At 39.6% G+C, this 27,851-nt stretch overlaps 1 protein-coding gene across 1 annotated transcript; it reads right to left on the reverse strand.

Moving 5' to 3' along the window:
* Window positions 1-5,965: 5,965 nt before the first annotated feature.
* On the reverse strand, window positions 5,966-26,228 carry LOC117342696 (monocarboxylate transporter 5-like). The gene is made up of 6 exons (XM_033904903.1): window positions 26,011-26,228; window positions 15,330-15,578; window positions 11,582-11,725; window positions 10,818-10,961; window positions 8,076-9,164; window positions 5,966-6,934 (listed from the first exon to the last, which is right to left on the reverse strand). The coding sequence occupies exons 2-6, from the start codon at window positions 15,514-15,516 to the stop codon at window positions 6,792-6,794; spliced, it is 1,707 nt and encodes a 568-aa protein (XP_033760794.1). The 5' UTR covers window positions 15,517-15,578; window positions 26,011-26,228; the 3' UTR covers window positions 5,966-6,791.
* Window positions 26,229-27,851: the final 1,623 nt, after the last annotated feature.

Raw genomic sequence — 27,851 nt, forward strand, 5'->3', positions numbered from 1 at the left:
GTGCAACCTCTATATTTTCTTCTTTCTAAAATTTTGTAGGTCATTTCATTTTAATATTTGTTGGCAATATGCTATAATATACATGTAGAATTGTTTTTTTCGTTCATAGATTTAAATACCTCAAATATTAGACAGCGACTTAAAATCATACATGTTTCGAATAAGGTCATGCTCATATGTGACCATAATGAAATCTTGAAAATGACTGTTTCCATGTCGTTTTTGTAATTATAAGATATCTCTCAAACAAGAATGAAGCCAGTGTAGCAAATCTTCAATTTAATTTAACAGAGAAATATAAACATTACAATATGTTTAATTGTGCATAATGTAAAGGGAAAGTACAACTCTACAACTCTTATCTAAGGCAGAAGCAGCTGTATCGCCATGGCAACGTAGAACGCAGAAATCAAACTTATTTTAAGGTTACCATGGCGATTGTTTGTATAGAAATACTGTAAAAATGGAAATTTACAAGGGGGGATTTACGTCCATCTGATCGCGATAATTTTACCACGCGTAATATTTTGGTATCAATTTGCGTAGTCTCGAACTACAAACGGAAATAAAAACAAGTGAATCGATCGCGAAATTAATCCCCTGTCAAAATAACCACGTTTACAGTACATTAGACCCATCAGCCTTAAAGGTCATTTATTTATGCTATTTTCAGTCAAAATGGCACAAATTCGTCTCATGTAACATTAAAATGCAAGCAGACAAAACAAGTAACAGGTACCATTCCATAATTCCAGAGAAATAATCTTACAGAATGAGATTTGAACAAAACATGCAATAACAATTCCTTTACATACTGAAAGGATAAAGAAACGCAACTTAAACTTCACGGTTTAATAAATAATAATAATTAGTAAATTACCTAAATGTGAAAAGCAACAGTTAAGTTCGAATATTGGACCATCCGTCTTCAAATTTTCTTTGCTTTTTAACAAACGAGGATACCCTGATGTACACAATAATGAAATAACGACTATTGTCAAACCGAATCCCAATATCATGCGTGTCCTCCCCGTACAGCTATACCGTCTCTTATTCTGCGGGACATGGTTTCCATACAGCTATTGACTGTCCCAGGTGTTATTCCATTCCTCGGTAAGTGCGTTGGCCAATTTAGGGGATTAATTGGGATGTTTTACCGATTCCGAACTCTTCCCGAATTCATCCCACAAGTGTTCAATTAAGGACAACGAAAGCCTTATGATCTTATCTCGAACAGCCGTTAAATTCATGTTAATGATCACTAAAGTTGTATTTAACACATGCCAATTTCCTCCTAACGCCCTAACCGATCCACCCGATAATCTATAACGCTCTAAGACACAAGCATCTGCAAAAACGCTCCCCTCGACGTCAGTACAAACGTTAACGGCCACCTGATAAAAATAACGTGAATCGGGATTCATCCCTGAAGAGCGTGGACCTCCAACGTCTCATTGGGAAACGTTTGGGCACATTTGCCATCAAACATCGCATACGACGCGCTAGGCATTGAGGTGTCCGTGCAAACTAACGTACTGACGACGTGAGCGTAAATTTGACTCTCGCAGTCTATTTCTCACAGTTTTTGGTTGAATTCGGCGGTTTGCATTACCAATGGCATTTCGTGCCGTTTCGGTTGCTGTTAAACTCCTGTCACGCAAATGGGCTGATATTGACGTCGCGACGTTACACGTGGACGTCCTGATCTCGGTCTGCCATTAACTGTTCTCGTGGTGTCGAGACGTATAATTTTCCAATCCATAGTCAATTTGTGAACTCAAGTTAGTAGCAAATTGTTTTTGAGTGTTACTGCCCAGGAGCATCGAGAAAGCCCGTCATCTATCAGCTTGGGATAGCCTTGACATATTTGTAAAACCAATTTTGAATTTCAAATGCATTGGCAATCATGCGTCTTAGTGATAGTAAGAAATGGACACTAGTCTGAATGGAAAAGAACACAAGCATTTGTGTTTAAGATGCATCGGAAGTAAATAAGTTGTTTTTTTGTCACGGATGATGAATATTTAATAGGGTATTAGGTTAGGATGCTTAATATCCCTTTACTTTTATACGGCTATGTTTATTCAATACAAAAGATTTTATAATTAAAGAAGTTGCGTTTCTTTCCTTTCAGTTTATGACCGTCGAAGGTCATGTAGTGTTATACACTATCTTGCATTGGAATAAGACTTACAAAACTTTGTTCAGACCGTGAAATCGAACAACACCCGTATTATTGATAGCACAATGTAAGCCAGTATCCCATTTGTTCTTCACCGCTAGAGGTCGATCAGATAGCCAAACTATCAACAAAACTATTCTATTCTTGGAAAACTAAAGGTGACTAAGTCAACCTATTAACACCGGATGTAAAAGTAAACAAATGTCTATTAACTATAGGAGTATTACTACTGTAGAAAAAATACCAAACCAAACAGGATTAGACAAATCAAACCTTTCATACTGGAATACATACAGTCTAGCATAAATCTTTCGTGATTCAAGTCCAAATTGGAGACATAATTTGAGACATACACGCATATAAATAAACGAATAAGTTAAACAAAATACTGAACTTAGCACAATATTGTAACAACAAACATAATAACGAAAACATATCTACAGATCATGCACGTGTGTGACCCTTCAACATATATGTTATTATTTGTATCTTAAAATTAACAACATGTAAGTAAATATATACATATAACAATCAAAAATGATTAAAAAAAATGTAGATTATAGGGCAGCATGAGACATCGAGACCGTACAATTATAATAAAGATATAAAGTCAACCTATAAACACTTTCATTTGATCGACGCAAAAATTGGCAAGATATCAAATGAGTATTATAATATAACAATAGCTTGTGTTCAAGGCAGCTATTGATTAATTAACTAATATGAAAGTAAAACGATTATGCAAAATACGATGCAATGTGTAGGATTTACATCTAATTACGAAATAGACTAGTCAGACAATCAAAAGGGAATAGCTATCATACTAAATATAAACTAAACTGCGAGTACAGCACTTTGTAAAATAAAAATGATTAAAACAACTGTCATGATCATATATACGAGACATGAAAATCCATAAGAACGTAACGATTGAGGTTTAATATCAACAATAGTATCAATATCCCTGACCACTGTGTCGTATTTGTAGTTAGGTTCGTTTGACGCACCTCTCTGTGCGTTCGGTTACCTATCATTGGTAATTCTTGTGTTGAGTATCGTACCAAAGTTGGGAGTATGTAAAACTGCTATATGTTGTTTGTTTCCAACTCTGCACGTCAACAGGCCTACTACAAAACGTAACATTTCCAATAGTATTTTTATAAACCTTTCAATCGCAAGTGAATTTTATGTAGTAAAGAGACAAGGAAATATATGCAGAGTTTTCTAAAAATGACGATAAATCCACTTCCCAAAATAAATGGAAGCGGAATTTAAATATCGATGATGATGAATAAAAAAAATTATTCGGTATCCTTTTTCAATACCTGTACCAGTTATAGCCTGCTTTGACTACAATACAGATTAAATCACAACATTTTAACTACACAATACCTGTACCAGTTACAACCTGCTTTGACTACAATACAGATTAAATCACATTTTAACTACAAACAATAAAACTATGTAACCTGTGTTTTTGTCAAATGTCATAAAAAACAATGACAGATTGTGAAAAGGGAAATGCTTAAAATATCAAACACTTTTAAATTGACGCAAAAGTAGCAAGCCAAACATGGAAAATAACAAGAATATATATGACAAATTCCCAATGGTGTCAAATAGCGGCAAACGAATAAGTCGGTTTCTGAGTCTGGGCTGATGAAGGAAAGAAAAACAGGGTTTCAAAGTGATCAATAGGCAGAATATTGACCTGTCAATACCCTAATAAGTAAAACAAGATCGATTATAACATCCTCCAAGCCCAGGTAGATAATCCGATAATTTGTTTATTTGTAACCGGTGGAAAGGATGGTCTGTTTAGGTAAACGAAAGATTGAATCCTGACATTCAGCAAGCTGTTCATGGCTCACTACATACCAGGTAACGTTGACCACATGTGACTGGTCCAGCTCATGGAGTCAACGTTAATTGGTGGTCACTGGGACTGTCAAAAATGGTCGTTATATGGAATGGCCGGATGGTCGTATTGTTGAAGCGACCATTACAAAGACATATAGAGAAATATAACCAAAAAAAATGTCTCTAATAACGAGGTGGTCGTAATTCTGAGGCGGTCGTTATGTGAGGTTTCACTGTATAAGATTTGATATAGCTCTAAAGTTTAACTTGGATATCTTGATACTATTTATAGAGAAGAAAACATACATGTATAACTCCAAATGCTTAGAAACAGAACTCAATGTAAGTGGTCTAAAGAATCATAGGCTTCGCACTGATGCCATAACAAGGCTAGTCTCCGTTGGTGATTTTGAAAATGATATATGTGTTACACCCACTCTTTAAGTTTTAAGTTATATGCAAGTTATGGGATACATAAGAGAATTCATATTTTAAGCCAATTACAAAATTCGACCCATGCGACCTTGAAAATAGGTCAGGGGAATTATATGAGGAAATTTAATAGCACTTAATTAAAGCTACAGGGAATATGCTGGCAAAATATTGGGTCTCTTGGTTTTCTTGTGATTCTCTATTTCCCTATTTGATCCTTTGTTCAAAACGAATCTAGGAATGCTGTTTTATGTTTTCTTTCGGTTGAAAGCGCACAGGGGGTCATATTGTGGGATAAAGCCGGAACGAACGGAGAATCGTACCCCGGTCGTCTAGTTGAACGTCTTTAACCACTCTGTTATCCGACCACTCTAACTCTAATCCTAAACTCCAATTATTATCCTAAACCTGCATCAAAACGTTAACTTAGCAACGCCGACACCAGGGTGATTCCGTGACACCAGGGTGATTCCATAAGTCCCTATATCCTTCGAAATGTGAACAGAAAAATGAAACCATGCAAACAGCGAAACGATGAACACCCGTCAAATACATAAATACCAAAAAGAAGTAAGCACAAATAAAACGAAATACCAAAATGACGAAAGATATATCTCAGAACTTTAGGGCATACATATTTGTATATTTGCGACAAAGACTGCAAATTTAGCCGATACGACTGATAAGAAAAGTTCCGTGATTGTTATATAAACTACTTATAAGCCCCTGAAATGAGATTTCTTTAGTATCAACTTTTAATTAATGCTATTTTGGCCCGGATTGAATTTCGAACTTGGCCCTCTGTGGAAAAAGTCGAGGTAATCAGAGAAAACCCACATTGGCTTGGAAGTAACCCACTATTATTTGTAACAGATCAGTTAATCAAACCCAGCTGTCTTGTTGACAGCAATTGTTATCAAATTTGCCCTATTCCATCACCGATACGAATGGGCTGATGTGAGGATATCGATTTAGAATTTGACGAGTCATACCTGTATTGACACGGCGTCATATATTATGTTGGTGAAAGCAGTAACATCACAGAAGTTAAACCCTAATTAACGGGAGTCCCTTGTCTCCTACTGTGTCACTTGTGTTGTTTACATCTCAGTAACACCCCTATGAGACACGAGTCCCCTGTCTCCTCCTGTGTCAGTTGTGTTGTTTACATCTCAGTAACACCCCTATGAGACACGAGGCCTTTGTCTCCTCGAGTGTCACTGGTGTTTACATCTCAGTAACGCCCTTATCAGACACGAGTCCCTTGTCTCCTCCTGTGTTGTTTACATCTCAGTAACACCCTTATCAGACACGAGTACCTTGTCTCCTCCTGTGTCACTTGTGTTGTTTACATCTCAGTAACACCCCTATCAGACACGAGTCCCTTGTCTCCTACTGTGTCACTTGTGTTGTTTACATCTCAGTAACACCCTTATCAGACACGAGTCCCTTGTCTCCTCCTGTGTCACTTTCGTTGTTTACATCTCAGTAACGCCCTTATCAGACACGAGTCCCTTGTCTCCTCCTGTGTCACTTGTGTTGTTTACATCTCAGTAACGCCCTTATCAGACACGAGTCCCTTGTCTCCTACTGTGTCACTTGTGTTTACATCCCAGTAACGCCCTTATCAGACACGAGTCCCTTGTCTCCTCCTGTGTCACTTGTGTTTACATCTCAGTAACGCCCTTATCAGACACGAGTCCCTTGTCTCCTACTGTGTCACTTGTGTTTACATCTCAGTAACGCCCTTATCAGACACGAGTCCCTTGTCTCCTCGTGTGTCACTGGTGTTTACATCTCAGTAACGCCCTTATCAGACACGAGTCCCTTGTCTCCTCCTGTGTTGTTTACATCTCAGTAACACCCCTATCAGACACGAGTCCCTTGTCTCCTACTGTGTCACTTGTGTTGTTTACATCTCAGTAACACCCTTATCAGACACGAGTCCCTTGTCTCCTCCTGTGTCACTTGTGTTGTTTACATCTCAGTAACGCCCTTATCAGACACGAGTCCCTTGTCTCCTCCTGTGTCACTTGTGTTGTTTACATCTCAGTAACGCCCTTATCAGACACGAGTCCCTTGTCTCCTCCTGTGTCACTTGTGTTGTTTACATCTCAGTAACACCCTTATCAGACACGAGTCCCCTGTCTCCTCCTGTGTCACTTGCGCTGTTTACATCTCAGTAACGTCCTCATTAGACGAGAGTCCCTTGTCTCCTTACCATTTGTGTTGTTTACATCTCAGTAACGTCCTCATTAGACGATAGTCCCTAGCTTCCTCATGTGTCACTTGTGTTGTTTACATCTTAGTAACGCCCCTATGAGACACGAGTACCTTGTCTCCTACTGTGCCACTTCTCAATATAAGGCATTAACAGGAGAAGTATCACTGCCATGAGTGACATAGAACCCGTAAACCGAAAAGCGTGGGACCAGGTACCAGTACTGTCTTTGATTAGACCTGTAATTAACAGAAAAACAAACCAGACCTGTAATTAACAGAAAAACGAACTTTAAAATTTGTATTAAAATATCTCCCTACATCTATTTTCGATGGTGATGTATGTGCCTGATTGTTTGGTTGCCACAAACCGTTTCGTTTTATTCGACATTCTCCCCAAAGTAACAAAAATAACGTAAACATGATTTGTGTAGTACACATCATCCTTTACGGAATGTTGATTTACGAAGACCCCCCGATAGTAAAGCATTGGCAGCAAGAGAATACACATGTATGATTGTAAACCTTGTGAGAAGGACACACAAAATATAATATCTATATACTACCAGTTGTTAAATTACGTTAATTAAGTTTGATATTTCGCGGTTGGCCCAGTCAAAACTCGTTAACTTTTTCATAATTTTACAATAATCAGGTCAACACTTAAGCCAATGGTGTGTATATATTAACAATATTCGCGATGAATATATTGTTGTGCTAAATTTGATGACCATGAATTATCAAATTACCCACATCCTCTCACGAATACTACCATCTCTTTTCTTTGATGATTTGGACAGTTCACTCAAAGGATGAAGTATGTAATAACAAGTGGAGGGTTTAACCTTGTCTTTGTATCAGATTTGGGTTTTCAACACTAATTTATATATATTTTTATATCTACGTCTATAAGCTAGACTGCGCGTTGTCTCCGATTGGGAATCAATACATGTTCTTTATTTCGATATTGATGAATGGCTAACACTATCATACCTGAACACCACCCTACGCTACGCATGGGCATTTGCGAACAATACGAAACCAAACTATATCACTTTTGTGAAACGTTTACGGACGGCGCACAACGACAGGAGAAGAATGATGGCTAAAGGGCATCCTTACCCTTCGGGTCAGCTGACCTTAAACAAAATATTGATCAAATATAAAAAAAAAAATATCTTATCTGGGTATCAAACAGACCCTTGAGATTATTTGTTTAACTCTCCAAAATCAGATTTTACTCTTATGATTGAAAGACCTTGTACATTAACCTATGTTTTGATCCTTCAAAGTTCTGAGAAATAGAAATTTGGCTTCTTGAATTGGTAAAGGCCAAGAGTCAACTGGATGCACTGGTCGTTTGGAAGCTGAAGATACATACCTGATGCCCAAGGGTTGATTAGCATGGCGATTGAGGCCGACAGACAGATGAATCCCCAGGCACTCGGCAAGACTTTCAAGCCTACTTTATCGACAACCACTATCATAGCATTGGCGTTGTAGCCACCTGCAAAACAGCCATACGACGCCATGAATAGGGAAAGTGTGAGCAGAGATCGAAACATGGGCGTCAGGATCACTCCAACGGCACATACACTAACGCACGTGGTGAAGATAATGTGGCGTTGTTTTGTTGTTGAGAAAATGTCCATCAATAAGCCAAATCCTATCCGCCCTATTAGATCCGTAGCACCAAATACTAACAGAACAAGTGCACCATCCTCACCAGATAGTCCTATCTCGTCTGCGAAAGGTGGGACTATGTTAAATAAACTATGATAGCTTACCATTGAAAAGAATATCACCACAAAAAATACAATAAAAACAGGATTGCGAAAAAGTTTCCACTTAATTTCACGGAGAAAACTTTCCTTCTGTGCAGATTTATCGCTAACTTGAGAGTTGGACGACGCCTCAAAGATCCGCGGAAGGCTTTGACAGGATATGGAGGCGGCTATAACATTAATGCTGTCTTTGGAAAGATGAAGCCTGCTTCCGGTGTGATGTTCAGGATGGAGATATTTCGATCGCTGAGTCTCATTGTCGTCGTGTGGTAACATATTATCACTACTTTCACAGTCTAAAGTATCCTTGGATATGATGACGGTAGCTGCGTTTTGTGTGTTGCTGTTTTGATACTCATTGTGAGGTTCTGATATGTTTATAAGCGACTCATTTTCGTGGTCTTCATTCACACAAGTGTTCTGCTGTGGTTGCCGTTTAAGAGGATAGTTGGTGAAAGGCCGGAGAAGCATTGCGCAAACACAGATGTTACTCATTACGCCTGCGTGTATCAACAAGGCTCCCTCAAGTCCATACTCATTCATCAAGTATCGAATGAGATATGGAATCGTCATTGCTCCAAGCCCCCCTCCGGATAGGGATAATCCTGTAGCGAATGAGCGGTATTTCACAAAGTAATTTGCGACCATAACCACACTTGATGAAAAACACAAGCTGTAGCCGATACCTGTGAAATGAAAACAAATCATTATGGTCAAAATTCTACCGGTCAAGAAGGCGGTTTTTAAACTTACAATTATGTACGATACATTTTTTATATATTAAATTCATTTAGAGATGATAATCAAAGAAGCCAATATACATTTAATAACTTTAAGTCATCAGTTTACAATCAAGATCAGCCACGCAAACCTATTTTAAAGAGACTAGAGACACTTATTCTATCGGGAATTTTCTTTCTGGTTTTTTTTTTCTTCTTCTTTTTAAAAAATAATAACAAACATATTTTCGCAGCCGGAAATAGGGCCGAGATACAGAGATACAATATGTATGAGTTGCAGAAGATGCAAGCTTAGTCATTAGTGCATTACATTCTGATAGGGCTCTAGGAAAGAGAGGTAAAAAGAGGAGTTATTTGTGGCAGTAGTGTGTGCAAGGGGGAAGCTGACAGGGAAGCGTTTGAGCGTCTAGATTGACGTTCGGTGTTGCCAGATTGAGGTCTTTATGGCAACGCCATGTAAGTAATTCATAGAAGGACGGACGCTCTAACCTACATCAGTGAGTAATTTATAGTTCTTATGACGGATGTTTTCACTTCTATCAGGGAGTTATTTATAGTTCTTATGACGGACGCTCTCACCTCTATCAGTGAGTAATTTATAGTTCTTATGACGGACGCTCTCACCTATATCAGTGAGTAATTTATAGTTCTTATGACGGCCGCTCTCACCTCTATCAGTGAGTAATTTATAGTTCTTATGACGGACGCTCTCACCTCTATCAGGGAGTTATTTATAGTTCTTATGACGGACGCTCTCACTTCTATCACTGAGTAGTTTCGTGGTGGGACGGACGCCTTCACCTCTGTTAGTGAGTAATTTCATGTCAGGACGGGCGTTCTCACCTCTATCAGTGAGTAATTTATAGTTCATATGACGGACGCTCTCATCTCTATCGGTGTGTAATTTCAGGGTAGGACGGGCGTTCTTACCCCCTATCATTCAGAACTCTACAATCTTCATTTTGGAACAGTTAAACATGTAACATATATATATTAATCACGGTTGTTGTTAGTCCCAATAGAAATGGTGGAGGGTTTAATAAAGAGTGTTTTACACAAAGAAAATTATTCAACATTAGCAAAGAAACGGAGGAAAGACGTCTAATCGCGTCTTTATTACACTGTAACTAGATGGTTATTAGTTTTCTACTCTGCCTAGCTGTAAATAAATGCAAGGAAATGTGTATATTACCAGGATTGTTCGAAGCATATCGTCAGAAACGATTACCTGCAGAACATCTCTGTGGCTAAGAAATTACAGACATGGCGCACAGTGGTCTACCTTAAAAGGTGAAAATATGTGGAGAATACTTAATATCATAAAACAACAATCCAATGCATTAAATTTAAAAGTAATGCTATGTTTGCAACGAACAGCGTCATATGCAGCTTTTCATATTACCGAATGAACGCACACAAGAACGACGTCGATTGTCATATGCTGGTGATAACGAAATGGGGCGACTGTAGAAAAATATAAATGTAGGTCATCGCGTTACTTCAACAACTAAAATAATATCAGTAGTTTTTGTTCGAGATTGAAACTATCCTAATGGTGGCGGGTATACCAGTACTACAGGTGTGACATCTAATACCTACCAGTTATCACGCCGTATGTGAAGTACAGCACGACGACAGATGGCGCCAGTGATGACAATATCAGGCCGCTGCAGGTCATAATCCCGCCGACAAATATCACCAATCGATGGGTGAATCTGGTACTCAACGCATTGCAAACAGGAGCTAGATCAAACACATTTAAAACAAATATTCATACTTCTGTTTAGTTTTACTAACAAATGATAACATCAGTATGAATTTTTCCGCCAATTTTATTCCTACTCTTAGATCAAAAGGAGCGAGCGACAAGCCTTGTTATGAGTGAAATAAATATATAGATATTCACGCCACTGGTTGTAGTAGGAAGGAAACTTAAGCAGCAATTAGTTAGAATTAAACTCATCTCCGGACACCACACCAAACCAAACTCCTGGTAGGCAAGGAAACCGGCACCGATCCTTTGATCACTAATACATCGAAAGTTCCGATGACCCAAGTTGAGCAAATTTATTTTAAGCACCACACATGAAGCTTTTCGAGGAAACAATAATTATAACATTTTCTTTTCAACAACAATGGATATCTAGTAATTCAGTTGACCGTGGCCAATCTCGTAAAAGAATTGTATAAATCACAGTTCCATAAAGTCGTGCCCATGCTCCAGGGAAGGTATAAAAGTAAGATAAAAGATACAGGTGCGCGTGTACTTTAAAGATATGATTCGTGTTACTATAAATGTCATAATGACATATACCATGTGGTTAGTAAGATGTTATAAACTGTGAGAAAGTGATTAAACGAACCAAAGAACAGGTAGAAGAAGCCTGCCAATGACTGGACACTTGACAGCGCCTGATTTGACACCTGGAATTTCTTAGCCATTTCCACATAGAGTACACCAAAGGACTTCAAACCACCTATTATAAACATGCTGATTCCGAAACAACCTGAAAATAAAAAAAAGGTACCATCATCAAAGCTCGGCTCAATTTCATACCAGTATACCTTGCACTAGAATTAAAGGGTGAGTTCCCCAACTGGAATATATATTGTATATCACTATACCTCACACTAGCATTAGGGGGTGAGTTCACTATACCACACACTAGCATTAGGGGGCGAGTTCACTATACTTCACACTAGCATTAGGGGGGGGTGAGTCCACTATACCTCACACTAGCATTAGGGGGTGAGTTCATTATACATCACACTAGCATTAGGGGATGAGTTCACTATACCTCACACTAGCATTAGGGGGGTGAGTCCACTATACCTCACACTAGCATTAGGGGGTGAGTTCATTATACATCACACTAGCATTAGGGGGTGAGTTCACTATACCTCACACTAGCATTAGGGGGTGAGTTCACTATACCTCACACTAGCATTAGGGGTGAGTTCACTATACCTCACACTAGCATTAGGGGGATGAGTTCACTATACCTCACACTAGCATTAGGGGGTGAGTTCACTATACCTCACACTAACATTAGGGGGCGAGTTCACTATACATCACACTAGCATTAGGGGGATGAGTTCTCTATACCTCACACTAGCATTAGGGGACGAGTTCACCATACCTCACACTAGCATTAGGGGGGTGAGTTTACTATACCTCACACTAGCATTAGGGGGGTGAGTTCACTATACCTCACACTAGCATGAGGGGTGAGTTCACTATACCTCACACTAGCATTAGGGGGGTGAGTTCACTATACCTCACACTAGCATTAGGGAGACGAGTTCACCATACCTCACACTAGCATTAGGGGCGAGTTCACTATACCTCACACTAGCATTAGGGGTTGAGTTCACTATACCTCACACTAGCATTAGGGGGGCGAGTTCACCATACCTCACACTAGCATTAGGGGCGAGTTCACTATACCTCACACTAGCATTAGGGGGTGAGTTCACTATACCTCACACTAGCATTAGGGGGCGAGTTCCCTATACCTCACACTAGCATTAGGAGGGTGAGTTCACTATACCTCACACTAGCATTAGGGGGGTGAGTTCACTATACCTCACACTAGCATTAGGGGGGGGGGGGGGGGGGTGAGTTCACTATACCTCACACTAGTATTAGGGGTCGAGTTCACTCTACCTCACACTAGCATTAGGGGGGTGAGTTCACTATACCTCACACTAGCATTAGGGGGGTGAGTTCACTATACCTCACACTAGCATTAGGGGGGTGAGTTCACTATACCTTACACTAGCATTAGGGGGGTGAGTTCACTATACCTCACACTAGCATTAGGGGGTGAGTTCACTATACCTCACACTAGTATTAGGGGGCGAGTTCACTATACCTCACACTAGCATTAGGGGGCAAGTTCACTATACCTCACACTAGCATTAGGGGGATGAGTTCACTATACCTCACACTAGTATTAGGGGGGGGGGGTGTTCACTATACCTCACACTAGCATTAGGGGGTGAGTTCACTATACCTCACACAAACATTAGGGGGTGAGTTCACTATACCTCAAACAAGCATTAGGGGGGGAGTTCACTATACCTCACACTAGCATTAGGGGGATGAGTTCACTATACCTCACACTAGTATTAGGGGGTGAGTTCACTATACCTCACACTAGCATTAGGGGGGTGAGTTCACTATACCTCACACTAGCATTAGGGGGTGAGTTCACTATACCTTACACAAGCATTAGGGGGGTGAGTTCACTATACCTCACACTAGCATTAGGGGGGTGAGTTCACTATACCTCACACTAGCATTAGGGGGGTGAGTTCACTATACCTCACACTAGCATTAGGGGGGTGAGTTCACTATACCTCACACTAGCATTAGAGGGGTGAGTTCACTATACCTCACACTAGCATTAGGGGGGTGATTTCACTATACCTCACACTAGCATTAGGGGGTGAGTTCACTATACCTCACACTAGCATTAGGGGGGTGAGTTCACTATACCTCACACTAGCATTAGGGGGGTGAGTTCACTATACCTTACACTAGCATTAGGGGGTGAGTTCACTATACATCATTAGGGGGGTGAGTTCACTATACCTCACACTAGCATCAGGGGGGTGAGTTCACTATACCTCACACTAGCATTAGGGGGGTGAGTTCACTATACCTCACACTAGAGTTAGGAGGGTGAGTTTACTATACCTCACACAAGCATTAGGGGGATAGTTCACCAACTGGAATCTATATTGCAATATACCGATATTTTAACAAAACACATATTGCAATATTTAAAGGTAAAATAGACATAGTATAAACTGGGTTTTGCATTATAGTAAGCATTGAATTGATCATTATTATGAAACATGTTTGACTCCAGGAAATAATAGTTAACTCTACAACAATCCTCAGACCAAATATTAGTGTCAAAGTACAATTGTATCAAACATCTGAACCCTAGTACAATAATTAAGAGTTTACTGATGTCTTTCAATACTTAAACCAAAATTTCACATTATATTTGACATAATGTCTTAGTTCAAAATGTGTGTAGGGTTGGTTTTGTTTTGTTTTTTTAAACGTTTTTTTTTCTGACAGTTATGTATTTCTACGCCGGGAAATAATGGTTAACCCCCATATCAACCCTCTAGCCAAATATTAGAACCCTAATACACTTATCAGGGAGCTGATGACTTTCAACACTTGCACCAAAGACTTAACATTTAAAAACCGACGCCGAGGTGACAACATAAGTTCCTTCTCCCTTCGAGGGTCGGGATGACCGAAATAGAGAAGCTAGATTAGTTACATTTACACTTAAAAGAGGATATATCAAGACCACGAATATATACTCAAAGGTTAATCACAGCATGGTTAAAAGAGAATCTATGAGGACCACGATTACCCACTTGTTGGTCACAGCAGGGTTAAAAGAGGATATATAATAAGGACCACGAATGGTTAAAAGATGATCTGTGAGGACCACGAATGGTTAAAAGATGATCTGTGAGGACCACGAATGGTTAAAAGATGATCTGTGAGGACCACGAATGGTTAAAAGACGATCTGTGAGGACCACGAATGGTTAAAAGATGATCTGTGAGGACCACGGTGGTTAAAAGACGATCTGTGAGGACCACGAATGGTTAAAAGATGATCTGTGAGGACCACGAATGGTTAAAAGTTGATCTGTGAGGACCACTAATGGTTAAAAGACGATCTGTGAGGACCACGAATGGTTAAAAGACGATCGGTTAAAAGACGATCTGTGAGGACCACGAATGGTTAAAAGACGATCTGTGAGGACCACGAATGGCTAAAAGATGATCTGTGAGGACCACGAATGGTTAAAAAACGATCTGTGAGGACCACGAATGGTTAAAAAACGATCTGTGAGGACCACGAATGGTTAAAAGATGATCTGTGAGGACCACGAATGGTTAAAAGATGATCTGTGAGGACCACGAATGGTTAAAAGACGATCGGTTAAAAGACGATCTGTGAGAACCACGAATGGTTAAAAGACGATCTGTGAGGACCACGAATGGTTAAAAGACGATCTGTGAGGACCACGAATGGTTAAAAGACGATATGTGAGAATCACGACTACTCACCGATCAGTACGACCCATGCCCATCCCTGGTCCACTGGATTATCGTATTGGGACTGTTCAGTCGATATTTTTGCCTCACTCGTTCTCTTGTCGTCTCCATCATCATTGTTTCGTCTTTCGATAACGTCGTTGTTTGCCTCTTCTCTGTGTCCCATTGTTTCGTCCATCCGATCACCTGTTGTCTGCATCCGTCGATTGATGTCTGCTCGTCAATCTGCTAGAATACCTGACAGTCTGTCACTTCCGTCAGCTGTTTTATGAAAAACGTTTGCTGGTGTATTACTAATATATCAGCTTGTCAAATAGCTGAACGACGAAATTATTTAAATCAGTCAACCTTACGACACACTACTAATTATAGCTTTTTATTTTGCTTAGTTTATGAAGTCATCTATTGGAGCATGAGCTAAAACAATGATGTAGAAGAAACACTTTACGAACAGTCATAGACTGAACGATACTAACACTTACATTATTTTATTTTAACAATAACGTCAATACAAACAACATGAACAATATACATTAAAAAGTATTGAGCCGTAATACAAATGTATACATAACAAAATTGTTGGGCCGTAATATACATACAAAATTATTGGGGCGTAATATACATACAAAATTATTGGGGCGTAATAAACATAAAAAAAATTATTGGGCCTTAATATACATACAAAATTATTGGGGCGCAATATACATAAAAAAACTATTGGGGCCTAATATACATACAAAATTATTGGGGCGTAATATACATTAACAACTATTGGGGCGTAATATACATACAAAACTATTGGGGCGTAATATACATACAAAAGTATGGGGCCGTAATATACATACAAAATTATTGGGGCGTAATATACATACAAAATTATTGGGGCGTAATAAACATACAAAATTATTGGGCCGTAATATACATACAAAAATTATTGGGCCGTAATATACATACAAAATTATTGGGCCGTAATATACATTAACAATTATTGGGCCGTAATATATATACATACAAAACTATTGGGGCACCATGTTTAACCATACACAACCATTTACAAAAAAAAAGTTGACTGACAGCTTAGTAATAACCTTTCATTTCGTTGTACATCTAGCATCAATTCCACGCTTCCTGTGGTTAATAAACGCAAGTGCAACTTTTATATTTTTTCATAAAACAACGTGCTTCAAATTAATTCAGTATACCTCTCAAATAATTAGTGGTCTAAAAAGCTTTGGCATTGCTTTGATGGGTTGTAAAACAAATTGTTGCCCATCTTATTTTCCGATCAGTCCCAACATGTAATCTGCATAACTACATGTAGAGTCCAAAGGACATGTCAAAATCAAAGATGGCTGCCTATCTGCCGTGGTGTTTTCCGATGGGTCCCAAAAAGCAATATGCACAACTAGAGACAAACGGGAACTTAGAGATGAAATTTTAAAAAAATCCCTTTAATATTTTTTGAAAAACAACGATAACAAACTTCAATTGTCATAATCCATGTTGTTTTCCGATCGGTCCCAAAAAGCAATATGCATAACTAGGGACCAAGAGGAACTTATAGATGATATTTGAGAAAGATTCCTTTAATGCTTTCTGAAAAATAATGATAACAAACTTCAATTGTCACAATCCAAGATGGCCGCCTGTCGGCCATATTGTTCTCCGATCGGTCCCAAAAAGCAATATGCACAACTAGGGACCAAGGGAAACATACAGATGAAATTTGAGAAAAATCCCTTTAACATTGCTTTTGAAAAACAACGATAACCAACTTCCATTGTCACAATCCTAGATTGCCGCCTGTCAGCCATGTTTTGTCAGCCATGTTGTTTTCCGATTAGTCTCACAAAGCAATATGCACAACTAAGGATCAAGGGGAACTTACATATGAAATATGGGAAAGATCCCTTTCAAAACTTTCTGAGAAATAGTGATAATAAGAATTGTTTACGGAGGGACGGAGGGACAGCGGAGGGACAGAGGGACAGCGGTGGGACGGAGGGAAGGAATGATGGACCATGGACCACAGATGCAGGGCGATTTGAATAGTACTCATATTGGGAATTGGGCTATGTGTTCAAGAATAGTAGGTGACTTCTACTCTCCCAGGAACTCCCCTTGTGTCCTAGTTGCGTGTGTATAGTATGGCACATGTACATAATGTAGGTGTGTGTAGGTGGAGTGGGGGTTTAATTTTGGAGATTGCAGTATGTTCATGGTCTATCTCCTTTTGGTAGCCTGGCTGATGCTGTCTTGAATTTATAGTGCTACCTCACTGAAGTAAATTGCCAAATGTTTCTGACAGGAAACAAAATCCAGGCACATTTTACTGACAACAGACACCCGTCTCATCTGTTAATGCACCTAAATACAATGTACCTGTACTGACAACAGACACTCGCCTCGTCTGGCAATACACCCAATATACCTGTACTGACAACAGACACTCGCCTCGTCTGGCAATACACCCAATATACCTGTACTGACAACAGACACTCGTCTCGTCTGACAATACACCCAATATACCTGTACTGACAACAGACACTCACCTCATCTGACAATACACCCAATATACCTGTACTGACAACAGACACTCATCTCGTCTGACAATACACCAACATACCTGTACTGACAACAGACACTCGTCTGACAATACACCCAATATACCTGTACTGACAACAGACACTCACCTTGTCTGACAATACACCCAACATACCTGTACTGACAACAGACACACACCTTGTCTGACAATACACCCAATATACCTGTACTGACAACAGGCACTCGTCTCGTCTGACAATACACCCAATATACCTGTACTGACAACAGACACTCATCTTGTCTGACAATACACCCAATATACCTGTACTGACAACAGACACTCACCTCGTCTTATCTAACAATACACCCAATATACCTGTAGTGACAACAGACACTCGCCTTGTCTGACAATACACCCAATATACCTGTACTGACAACAGACACTCGTCTCGTCTGACAATACACCCAATATACCTGTACTGACAACAGACACTCGTCTTGTCTAACAATACACCCAATATACCTGTACTGACAACAGACACTCGTCTTGTCTGACAATACACCCAACATACCTGTACTAACAACAGACACTCATCTTGTCTGACAATACACCCAATATACCTGTACTGACAACAGACACTCATCTCGTCTGACAATACACCAACATACTTGTACTGACAACAGACACTCGTCTGACAATACACCCAATATACCTGTACTGACAACAGACACTCGCCTCGTCTGACAATACACCCAATATACCTTTACTGACAACAGACACTCACCTCATCTGACAATACACCCAATATACCTGTACTGACAACAGACACTCGTCTCGTCTGACAACACACCCAATATACCTGTACTGACAACAGACACTCGTCTCGTCTGACAACACACCCAACATACCTGTACTGACAACAGACACTCGCCTCGTCTGACAATACACCCAATATACCTTTACTGACAACAGACACTCACCTCATCTGACAATACACCCAATATACCTGTACTGACAACAGACACTCGTCTCGTCTAACAACACACCCAATATACCTGTACTGACAACAGACACTCGTCTCGTCTGACAACACACCCAATATACCTGTACTGACAACAGACACTCGTCTCGTCTGACAATACACCCAACATACCTGTACTGACAACAGACACTCGTCTCGTCTGACAATACACCCAATATACCTTTACTGACAACAGACACTCACCTCATCTGACAATACACCAACATACTTGTACTGACAACAGACACTCGTCTGACAATACACCCAATATACCTGTACTGACAACAGACACTCACCTTGTCTGACAATACACCCAATATACCTGTACTGACAACAGACACTCGTCTCGTCTGACAATACACCCAATATACCTGTACTGACAACAGACACTCGTCTCGTCTGACAATACACCCAATATACCTGTACTGACAACAGACACTCGTCTCGTCTGACAATACACCCAACATACCTGTACTGACAACAGACACTCGTATCGTCTGACAATACACCCAACATACCTGTACTGACAACAGACACTCACCTTGTCTGACAATACACCCAATATACCTGTACTGACAACAGACACTCGTCTCGTCTGACAATACACCCAATATACCTGTACTGACAACAGACACTCGTCTTGTCTGACAATACACCCAATATACCTGTACTGACAACAGACACTCGTCTCGTCTGACAATACACCCAATATACCTGTACTGACAACAGACACTCACCTCGTCTGACAATACACCCAATATACCTTTACTGACAACAGACACTCGTCTGACAATACACCCAATATACCTGTACTGACAACAGACACTCGTCTCGTCTGACAATACACCCAATATACCTGTACTGACAACAGACACTCACCTAGTCTGACAATACACCAACATACCTGTACTGACAACAGACACTCATCTCGTCTGACAATACACCAACATACCTGTACTGACAACAGACACTCGTCTGACAATACACCCAATATACCTGTACTGACAACAGACACTCACCTTGTCTGACAATACACCCAACATACCTGTACTGACAACAGACACACACCTTGTCTGACAATACACCCAATATACCTGTACTGACAACAGGCACTCGTCTCGTCTGACAATACACCCAATATACCTGTACTGACAACAGACACTCATCTTGTCTGACAATACACCCAATATACCTGTACTGACAACAGACACTCACCTCGTCTTATCTAACAATACACCCAATATACCTGTAGTGACAACAGACACTCGCCTTGTCTGACAATACACCCAATATACCTGTACTGACAACAGACACTCGTCTCGTCTGACAATACACCCAATATACCTGTACTGACAACAGACACTCGTCTTGTCTAACAATACACCCAATATACCTGTACTGACAACAGACACTCGTCTTGTCTGACAATACACCCAATATACCTGTACTGACAACAGACACTCACCTTGTCTGACAATACACCAATATACCTGTACTGACAACAGACACTCGTCTTGTCTGACAATACACCCAACATACCTGTACTAACAACAGACACTCATCTTGTCTGACAATACACCCAATATACCTTTACTGACAACAGACACTCACCTCATCTGACAATACACCAACATACTTGTACTGACAACAGACACTCGTCTGACAATACACCCAATATACCTGTACTGACAACAGACACTCACCTTGTCTGACAATACACCCAATATACCTGTACTGACAACAGACACTCGTCTCGTCTGACAATACACCCAACATACCTGTACTGACAACAGACACTCGTATCGTCTGACAATACACCCAACATACCTGTACTGACAACAGACACTCACCTTGTCTGACAATACACCCAATATACCTGTACTGACAACAGACACTCGCCTCGTCTGACAATACACCCAACATACCTGTACTGACAACAGACACTCACCTTGTCTGACAATACACCCAATATACCTGTACTGACAACAGACACTCGCCTCGTCTGACAATACACCCAATATACCTGTACTGACAACAGACACTCACCTTGTCTGACAATACACCAACATACCTGTACTGACAACAGACACTCGCCTCGTCTGACAATACACCCAATATACCTGTACTGACAACAGACACTCATCTCATCTGACAATACACCAACATACCTGTACTGACAACAGACACTCGTCTGACAATACACCCAATATACCTGTACTGACAACAGACACTCACCTTGTCTGACAATACACCCAACATACCTGTACTGACAACAGCCACTCACCTTGTCTGACAATACACCAACATACCTGTACTGACAACAGACACTCATCTCGTCTGACAATACACCAACATACCTGTACTGACAACAGACACTCGTCTGACAATACACCCAATATACCTGTACTGACAACAGACACTCACCTTGTCTGACAATACACCCAACATACCTGTACTGACAACAGACACTCACCTTGTCTGACAATACACCCAATATACCTGTACTGACAACAGGCACTCGTCTCGTCTGACAATACACCCAATATACCTGTACTGACAACAGACACTCATCTTGTCTGACAATACACCCAATATACCTGTACTGACAACAGACACTCGTCTTGTCTAACAATACACCCAATATACCTGTACTGACAACAGACACTCGTCTTGTCTGACAATACACCCAACATACCTGTACTAACAACAGACACTCGCCTCGTCTGACAATACACCCAATATACCTTTACTGACAACAGACACTCACCTCATCTGACAATACACCCAACATACCTGTACTGACAACAGACACTCGTCTCATCTGACAATACATCCAATATACCTGTACTGACAACAGACACTCGTCTTGTCTGACAATACACCCAATATACCTGTACTGACAACAGACACTCGTCTTGTCTGACAATACACCCAATATACCTGTACTGACAACAGACACTCGTCTTGTCTGACAATACACCCAATATACCTGTACTGACAACAGACACTCGTCTCGTCTGACTATACACCAATATACCTGTACTGACAACAGACACTTACCTTGTCTGACAATACACCCAATATACCTGTACTGACAACAGACACTCGTCTCGTCTGACAATACACCCAACATACCTGTACTGACAACAGACACTCACCTCATCTGACAATACACCCAATATACCTGTACTGACAACAGACACTCACCTCATCTGACAATACACCCAACATACCTGTACTAACAACAGACACTAACCTCGTCTGACAATACACCCAATATACCTGTACTGACAACAGACACTAACCTCGTCTGACAATACACCCAATATACCTGTACTGACAACAGACACTCGCCTCGTCTGACAATACACCCAATATACCTGTACTGACAACAGACACTCGCCTCGTCTGACAATACACCCAACATACCTGTACTGACAACAGACACTCGTCTCGTCTGACAATACACCCAATATACCTGTACTGACAACAGACACTCGTCTCGTCTGACAATACACCCAATATACCTGTACTGACAACAGACACTCGCCTCGTCTGACAATACACCGAATATACCTGTACTGACAACAGACACTCGTCTTGTCTGACGATACACCCAATATACCTGTACCGACAACAGACACTCGTCTTGTCTGACGATACACCCAACATACCTGTACTGACAACAGACACTCACCTCATCTGACAATACACCCAATATACCTGTACTGACAACAGACACTCACCTCATCTGACGATACACCCAACATACCTGTACTAACAACAGACACTAACCTCGTCTGACAATACACCCAATATACCTGTACTGACAACAGACACTCGTCTCGTCTGACAATACACCCAATATACCTGTACTGACAACAGACACTCGTCTTGTCTGACAATACACCCAATATACCTGTACTGACAACAGACACTCGTCTCGTCTGACAATACACCCAATATACCTGTACTGACAACAGACACTCACCTCGTCTGACAATACACCCAATATACCTGTACTGACAACAGACACTCGTCTGACAATACACCCAATATACCTGTACTGACAACAGACACTCGCCTTGTATGACAATACACCCAATATACCTGTACTGACAACAGACACTCGTCTCATCTGACAATACACCCAATATACCTGTACTGACAACAGACACTCTCTTATCTGTCAATACACCCAATATACCTGTACTGACAACAGACACTCACCTTGTCTGACAATACACCCAATATACCTGTACTGACAACAGGCACTCACCTCATCTGACAATACACCCAATATACCTGTACTGACAACAGACACTCGTCTCGTCAGACAATACACCCAACATACCTGTACTGACAACAGACACTCGTCTCATCTGACAATACACCCACTATACCTGTACTGACAACAGACACTCGTCTCATCTGACAATACACCCAATATACCTGTACTGACAACAGACACTCATCTCGTCTTGTCTGACAATACACCCAACATACCTGTACTGACAACAGACACTCGTCTGACATACACCCAATATACCTGTACTGACAACAGACACTGACGTGTCATGTGACAATACACCCAATATACCTGTACTGACAACAGACACTGACGTGTCATGTGACAATACACCCAATATACCTGTACTGACAACAGACACTGACGTGTCATGTGACAATACACCCAATATACCTGTACTGACAACAGACACTGACGTGTCATGTGACAATACACCCAATATACCTGTACTGACAACAGACACTGACGTGTCATGTGACAATACACCCAATATACCTGTACTAATAAAAGGCAATCAGGTTTGGCAGGAGTAGGAACTACCATTTTACACAATCTGGTAAGTCTTGACCAGTTGACAGAACACAACATCTTTCACACAAGGGTGAACGTTCAACTAAAGGCCAAAAGTGAGCAAGTGTCATGCATTGGTGATGTTCATTGATGTAGGAAAAAGATATTTTACCACTATAAGCCTAAATGGAAATTCATGTTAGTTCTGGCCTAAATTATACAGTAATCTGATTCTCTCCACTTGACTATCACCATATGGCAAAGTGATAGGGTTTATCTACCAGGTATTTAATTCATATATATCTTTAGATATCTCTATTTGAAACGAGGATAAGTATCTGTATCTAAATACAGATATCTCTGTTTTTAAAATACTGCAGATATCTCTAAATACAGGTACATGTATCTCTCTTTCTAATTCAGATAGCTGTATCTATTCCATAATTAGAGATGTCTGTATTTAAAATGGAGATATCTATATTTTAAGTCTAGATATCTTCAATTCAAAAAGCTAAATACAGATATCAGTATTTAATAGAAAATTCCTCTATATAGAATACAAATGTCTCTACTTTAAATGCAGATATATCTTTATAGAGATATAATATTTCTATTTAAATAGAGATACATATATCTTGATAGAGATATAATATCTCTATTTGATAAGAGATATATCTGACTCAAATCAAGGTATCTGGATTAAATTGGTAAATACCCAAGTGGCTAACCGTAATATCAATTACAGTTTTTACCTCGTTCATTCAGATATCTGTATTTGAATAATAGCATCTGACACAGCAACTGCAGCCCGACATAACACTCTAAATACATGTACAGTGTAATAGGACTGATATTGATGATTTTTCCAAAAACCCTTCCTGGGTAGATTCTGACATTTTATTACCCCAGATGAGTGCTACAAATATAAAGCTGGAAAGGATATTGATATATAGGAGTCCTGTTAGAGTCCATATGACTCTTAGGTTCATCTGATTTGTGACTTTTCAGTCGTTTCTAGACGACAGATCTGCGTTTGCGAAATCATGTATTTTGTGGTGTAGTCTTCATGTAAATGTAACAGAACGCATGATTAATTAAATTTAAATCACTGCCTCCAATAGGGATCAAACCTGGGACCTCTTGCTTACTTAATTCTTATGCTCAGCTGATCGAGCTAATTAAGGAAGATCTCCCTAGCCGAGTGGTATAATTGCAGCTAGTAATTAATTTACCAGTGGGTTACATGTGTAAAAGTTCAAGGAGTAGTAGTGTGCAGCCAGCCGGGATCGAACCCACGACTCTCGGCTTACTTGTCCGCCGCTCTACGGAAGCTAGAAGGCGACCATACAACTATGTACAGTTTTTACAATTAAAACCCGGCCTGCTACACATGTCTGAAGACAAATTTTCGTAAAATAAAGTATTTGCAAAATCTAAAAGTTATTAACAGTATTGGACTTTTATTGGAATTAATATTTTCATCTATAAAATAAAACCTCTATATGTCCCTTATTTGCTTTATATGTCTGAAGAGGTATATATATCATTCACGAAATAAAATATTGGCAGAATCTAAGTAATTTAGTGTTAGACTTGAATTTTCATCTATAAAATAAAACCTTTGTATATGTATATCACTTTATAAATGTCACCACTCGTTAATGTTATAACTACATCATGACTCCCTTTCATTGCACCTCGGAATCCTTAATGATGTAATTATTGTTATAAAAATAATCGTCAGAAATCATAGATGATTCCCTCACAATACTTAAAGCCCGAGTTTCCTATACATGACAGACATGGTGTAAGGGTGAGACTAACACAATACTGGCATGTGGTGGAATAATCGCTTTCCAGTGCTGCTGACAACATTAGTTAAATTAATGAATGTGGATTCACAAGAAATCCAATGACCTTTGGGTCAATCTTGTACATGCGAAAATGTTGGGGGGGGGGGGGGGGGGGGGGGGGGGTTCTATCAAAACGTTTGATTTCTCTAATCTTTACACTGCCATTCCCTGTTCCAAACTTAATGAACGGTTCTCTTTCTTTAATTTCGGAAAATGTATGTCCGTATCCAACTGTTAGTTTGTACTTTCGGTTTTAGGTGTCGTCCATCTTATGTTTTAGCATGAATGAAATTGAAACAACGTATTGGAATAGAGCTAGACCTTATTCACATATAATTGGTGGTATAGTCCGAAACTGACACAGTTGCATTTGGAAAATGCGAACATAATGTCTCAGACTGTCATGTCAGCACACACAAATTTAGCTTCTATAATCTATAAATCTTACAAGTTACCTTTTGAGACATCCCCGTGTCCTTCTGTTCAGAGTCCTTCGCTATCACTATCAGCTTTTTAAGTGACGTACGCAGCAAAGCAACATGGCAGGTGCAACACCACAAGTGGCATACCGTTTCCTCGGCAAGTCGGGACTCAAAGTGTCCAATATATGCCTTGGAACAATGACGTTTGGGAAAACTTCCGCAATAGAGGTTTGTAGACATGCAGTCTGCACTTGGATTTTTCAACTTTTAAAAAAAACCTTTTTTGGAAATTCCCCCCTTTTTAATAAATTTTTTTTTCCAAACGGCCCCACCCCGGGTTTTAAAGGGTTTTAAAATTTAAAAAAAATTTTTTAAAAAAATTTAAAAAAAAAAAAACCCTCCCCTTTGTCTTTGGGGGGGGGGGGGGGGGGGGGGGGGGGGGGGGGGGGGGGGGGGGGGGGGGGGGGGGGGGGGGGGGGGGGGGGGGGGGGGGGGGGGGGGGGGGGGGGGCCCCCCCCCCCCCCCCCCCCCCCCCCCCCCCCCCCCCCCCCCCCCCCCCCCCCCCCCCCCCCCCCCCCCCATCAAAAGTTTTTTTTCAATTTTTAAAAAAATTGAATTTTCCCGTTCCCAAAAAAAATTTTTTTTTAAGGAAAAATTGGCTTTGTGGGTTTTTTGGGTTGCCATTATTTTAAAATAATAAGGGGAAACACAAAAAAAAAACCCTTTTACAATCAAATTTTAAAAACTTTACAATCTTTAAAATCCCTTTTCCACTAAACGCCCAAATTTTCCAAAAACCTAAAAATTTTAAATTATTTTGTTTAACAGTTTTTCAAAAATTAAACAACGTTTAATGGCTAGCCCCCAAAAAAATTTTGAACACAAATAAAACCAAAAAATAATTTATCACAATCAAAAACCTTAAATACTTAAAAACCCAATAAAGAATCCCCTTTCCCTTTCCCTTACACTTAAACCTTTTGGAAAGGAAAAAGAAAAAAAAGGGAAAAACAATGGATCCTTCCTCCAAAATACCAAAAGGGTCCAAAATCCAACAAATTTACTTTAGTTTTAAATACGCCGTTTTTTCTAAATATAACTGCGAACATGTACTGATTTAAGTTAATTTAATACGTAAATCATTACAAATTGATAAACTATTAACATTAGTTTATGAAATTCCATCAATAAGTATCTATTCTGGAAATTATACAGATAATAGCGCCATCAGATTACATCACTAATATTTTAAACAGACTCCTTAGGCACACTATTTGATCTAAATACAGATCTTTAAATCGTAATTATAAATCACATAGTACAAGTACTGTACAAACAATGTGTGAATAAAATTTAATACCATTAAATTAATCATTACAAATTTAGAATAATAATTAACAGATCACATTAAATCTATATAACGACCATCCTAACATTAAATACAAATTAAATTAAAATCACTAATAAACCATTAACAGATACTTAAATACTCATCAGATACTTCAAATCTAATATCATAATAAACATTAGTCACTAATATTAAAAGGTACAATAAACTCAGAATCAAATCATATAACCTAAATTTGAAACTAATCACTATCATCACATCATATGAGATCCATTAATTACTAAACAATTACAGATTATTACTAACATACTTCACTTAGACCATTTAACAGTCTCTTCTACAACTTTTCCACAACAGACACGGTCAAATCCATTAATGAACATAAAAAATTTCATATAAACTATACCACGACATCCTAAATATACTGTCAACACAGATCACTTTTGCAAATGCATAATGCATCAACCTAAAACCATATTAGGTCACAATAACCAGTAACAGATACTATACAATAAATCCTATCACT

This window comes from Pecten maximus, chromosome 14, assembly GCF_902652985.1.
Source record: "Pecten maximus chromosome 14, xPecMax1.1, whole genome shotgun sequence".
Lineage (NCBI taxonomy): Eukaryota > Metazoa > Mollusca > Bivalvia > Pectinida > Pectinidae > Pecten > Pecten maximus.

Bases quoted from the DNA above. Each gene is read 5' to 3' on its own strand.
- LOC117342696 (XM_033904903.1), bottom strand. From the start codon at position 15,516: ATGCAGACAACAGGTGATCGGATGGACGAAACAATGGGACACAGAGAA. The intron at 9,165-10,817 runs GTAGGTATTAGA...TTCATTTCACAG, and splicing joins CACATACGGCGTGATAACTG to GTATCGGCTACAGCTTGTGT. The intron at 6,935-8,075 runs GTATGTATCTTC...TGTTAATTACAG, and splicing joins AATCAACCCTTGGGCATCAG to GTCTAATCAAAGACAGTACT.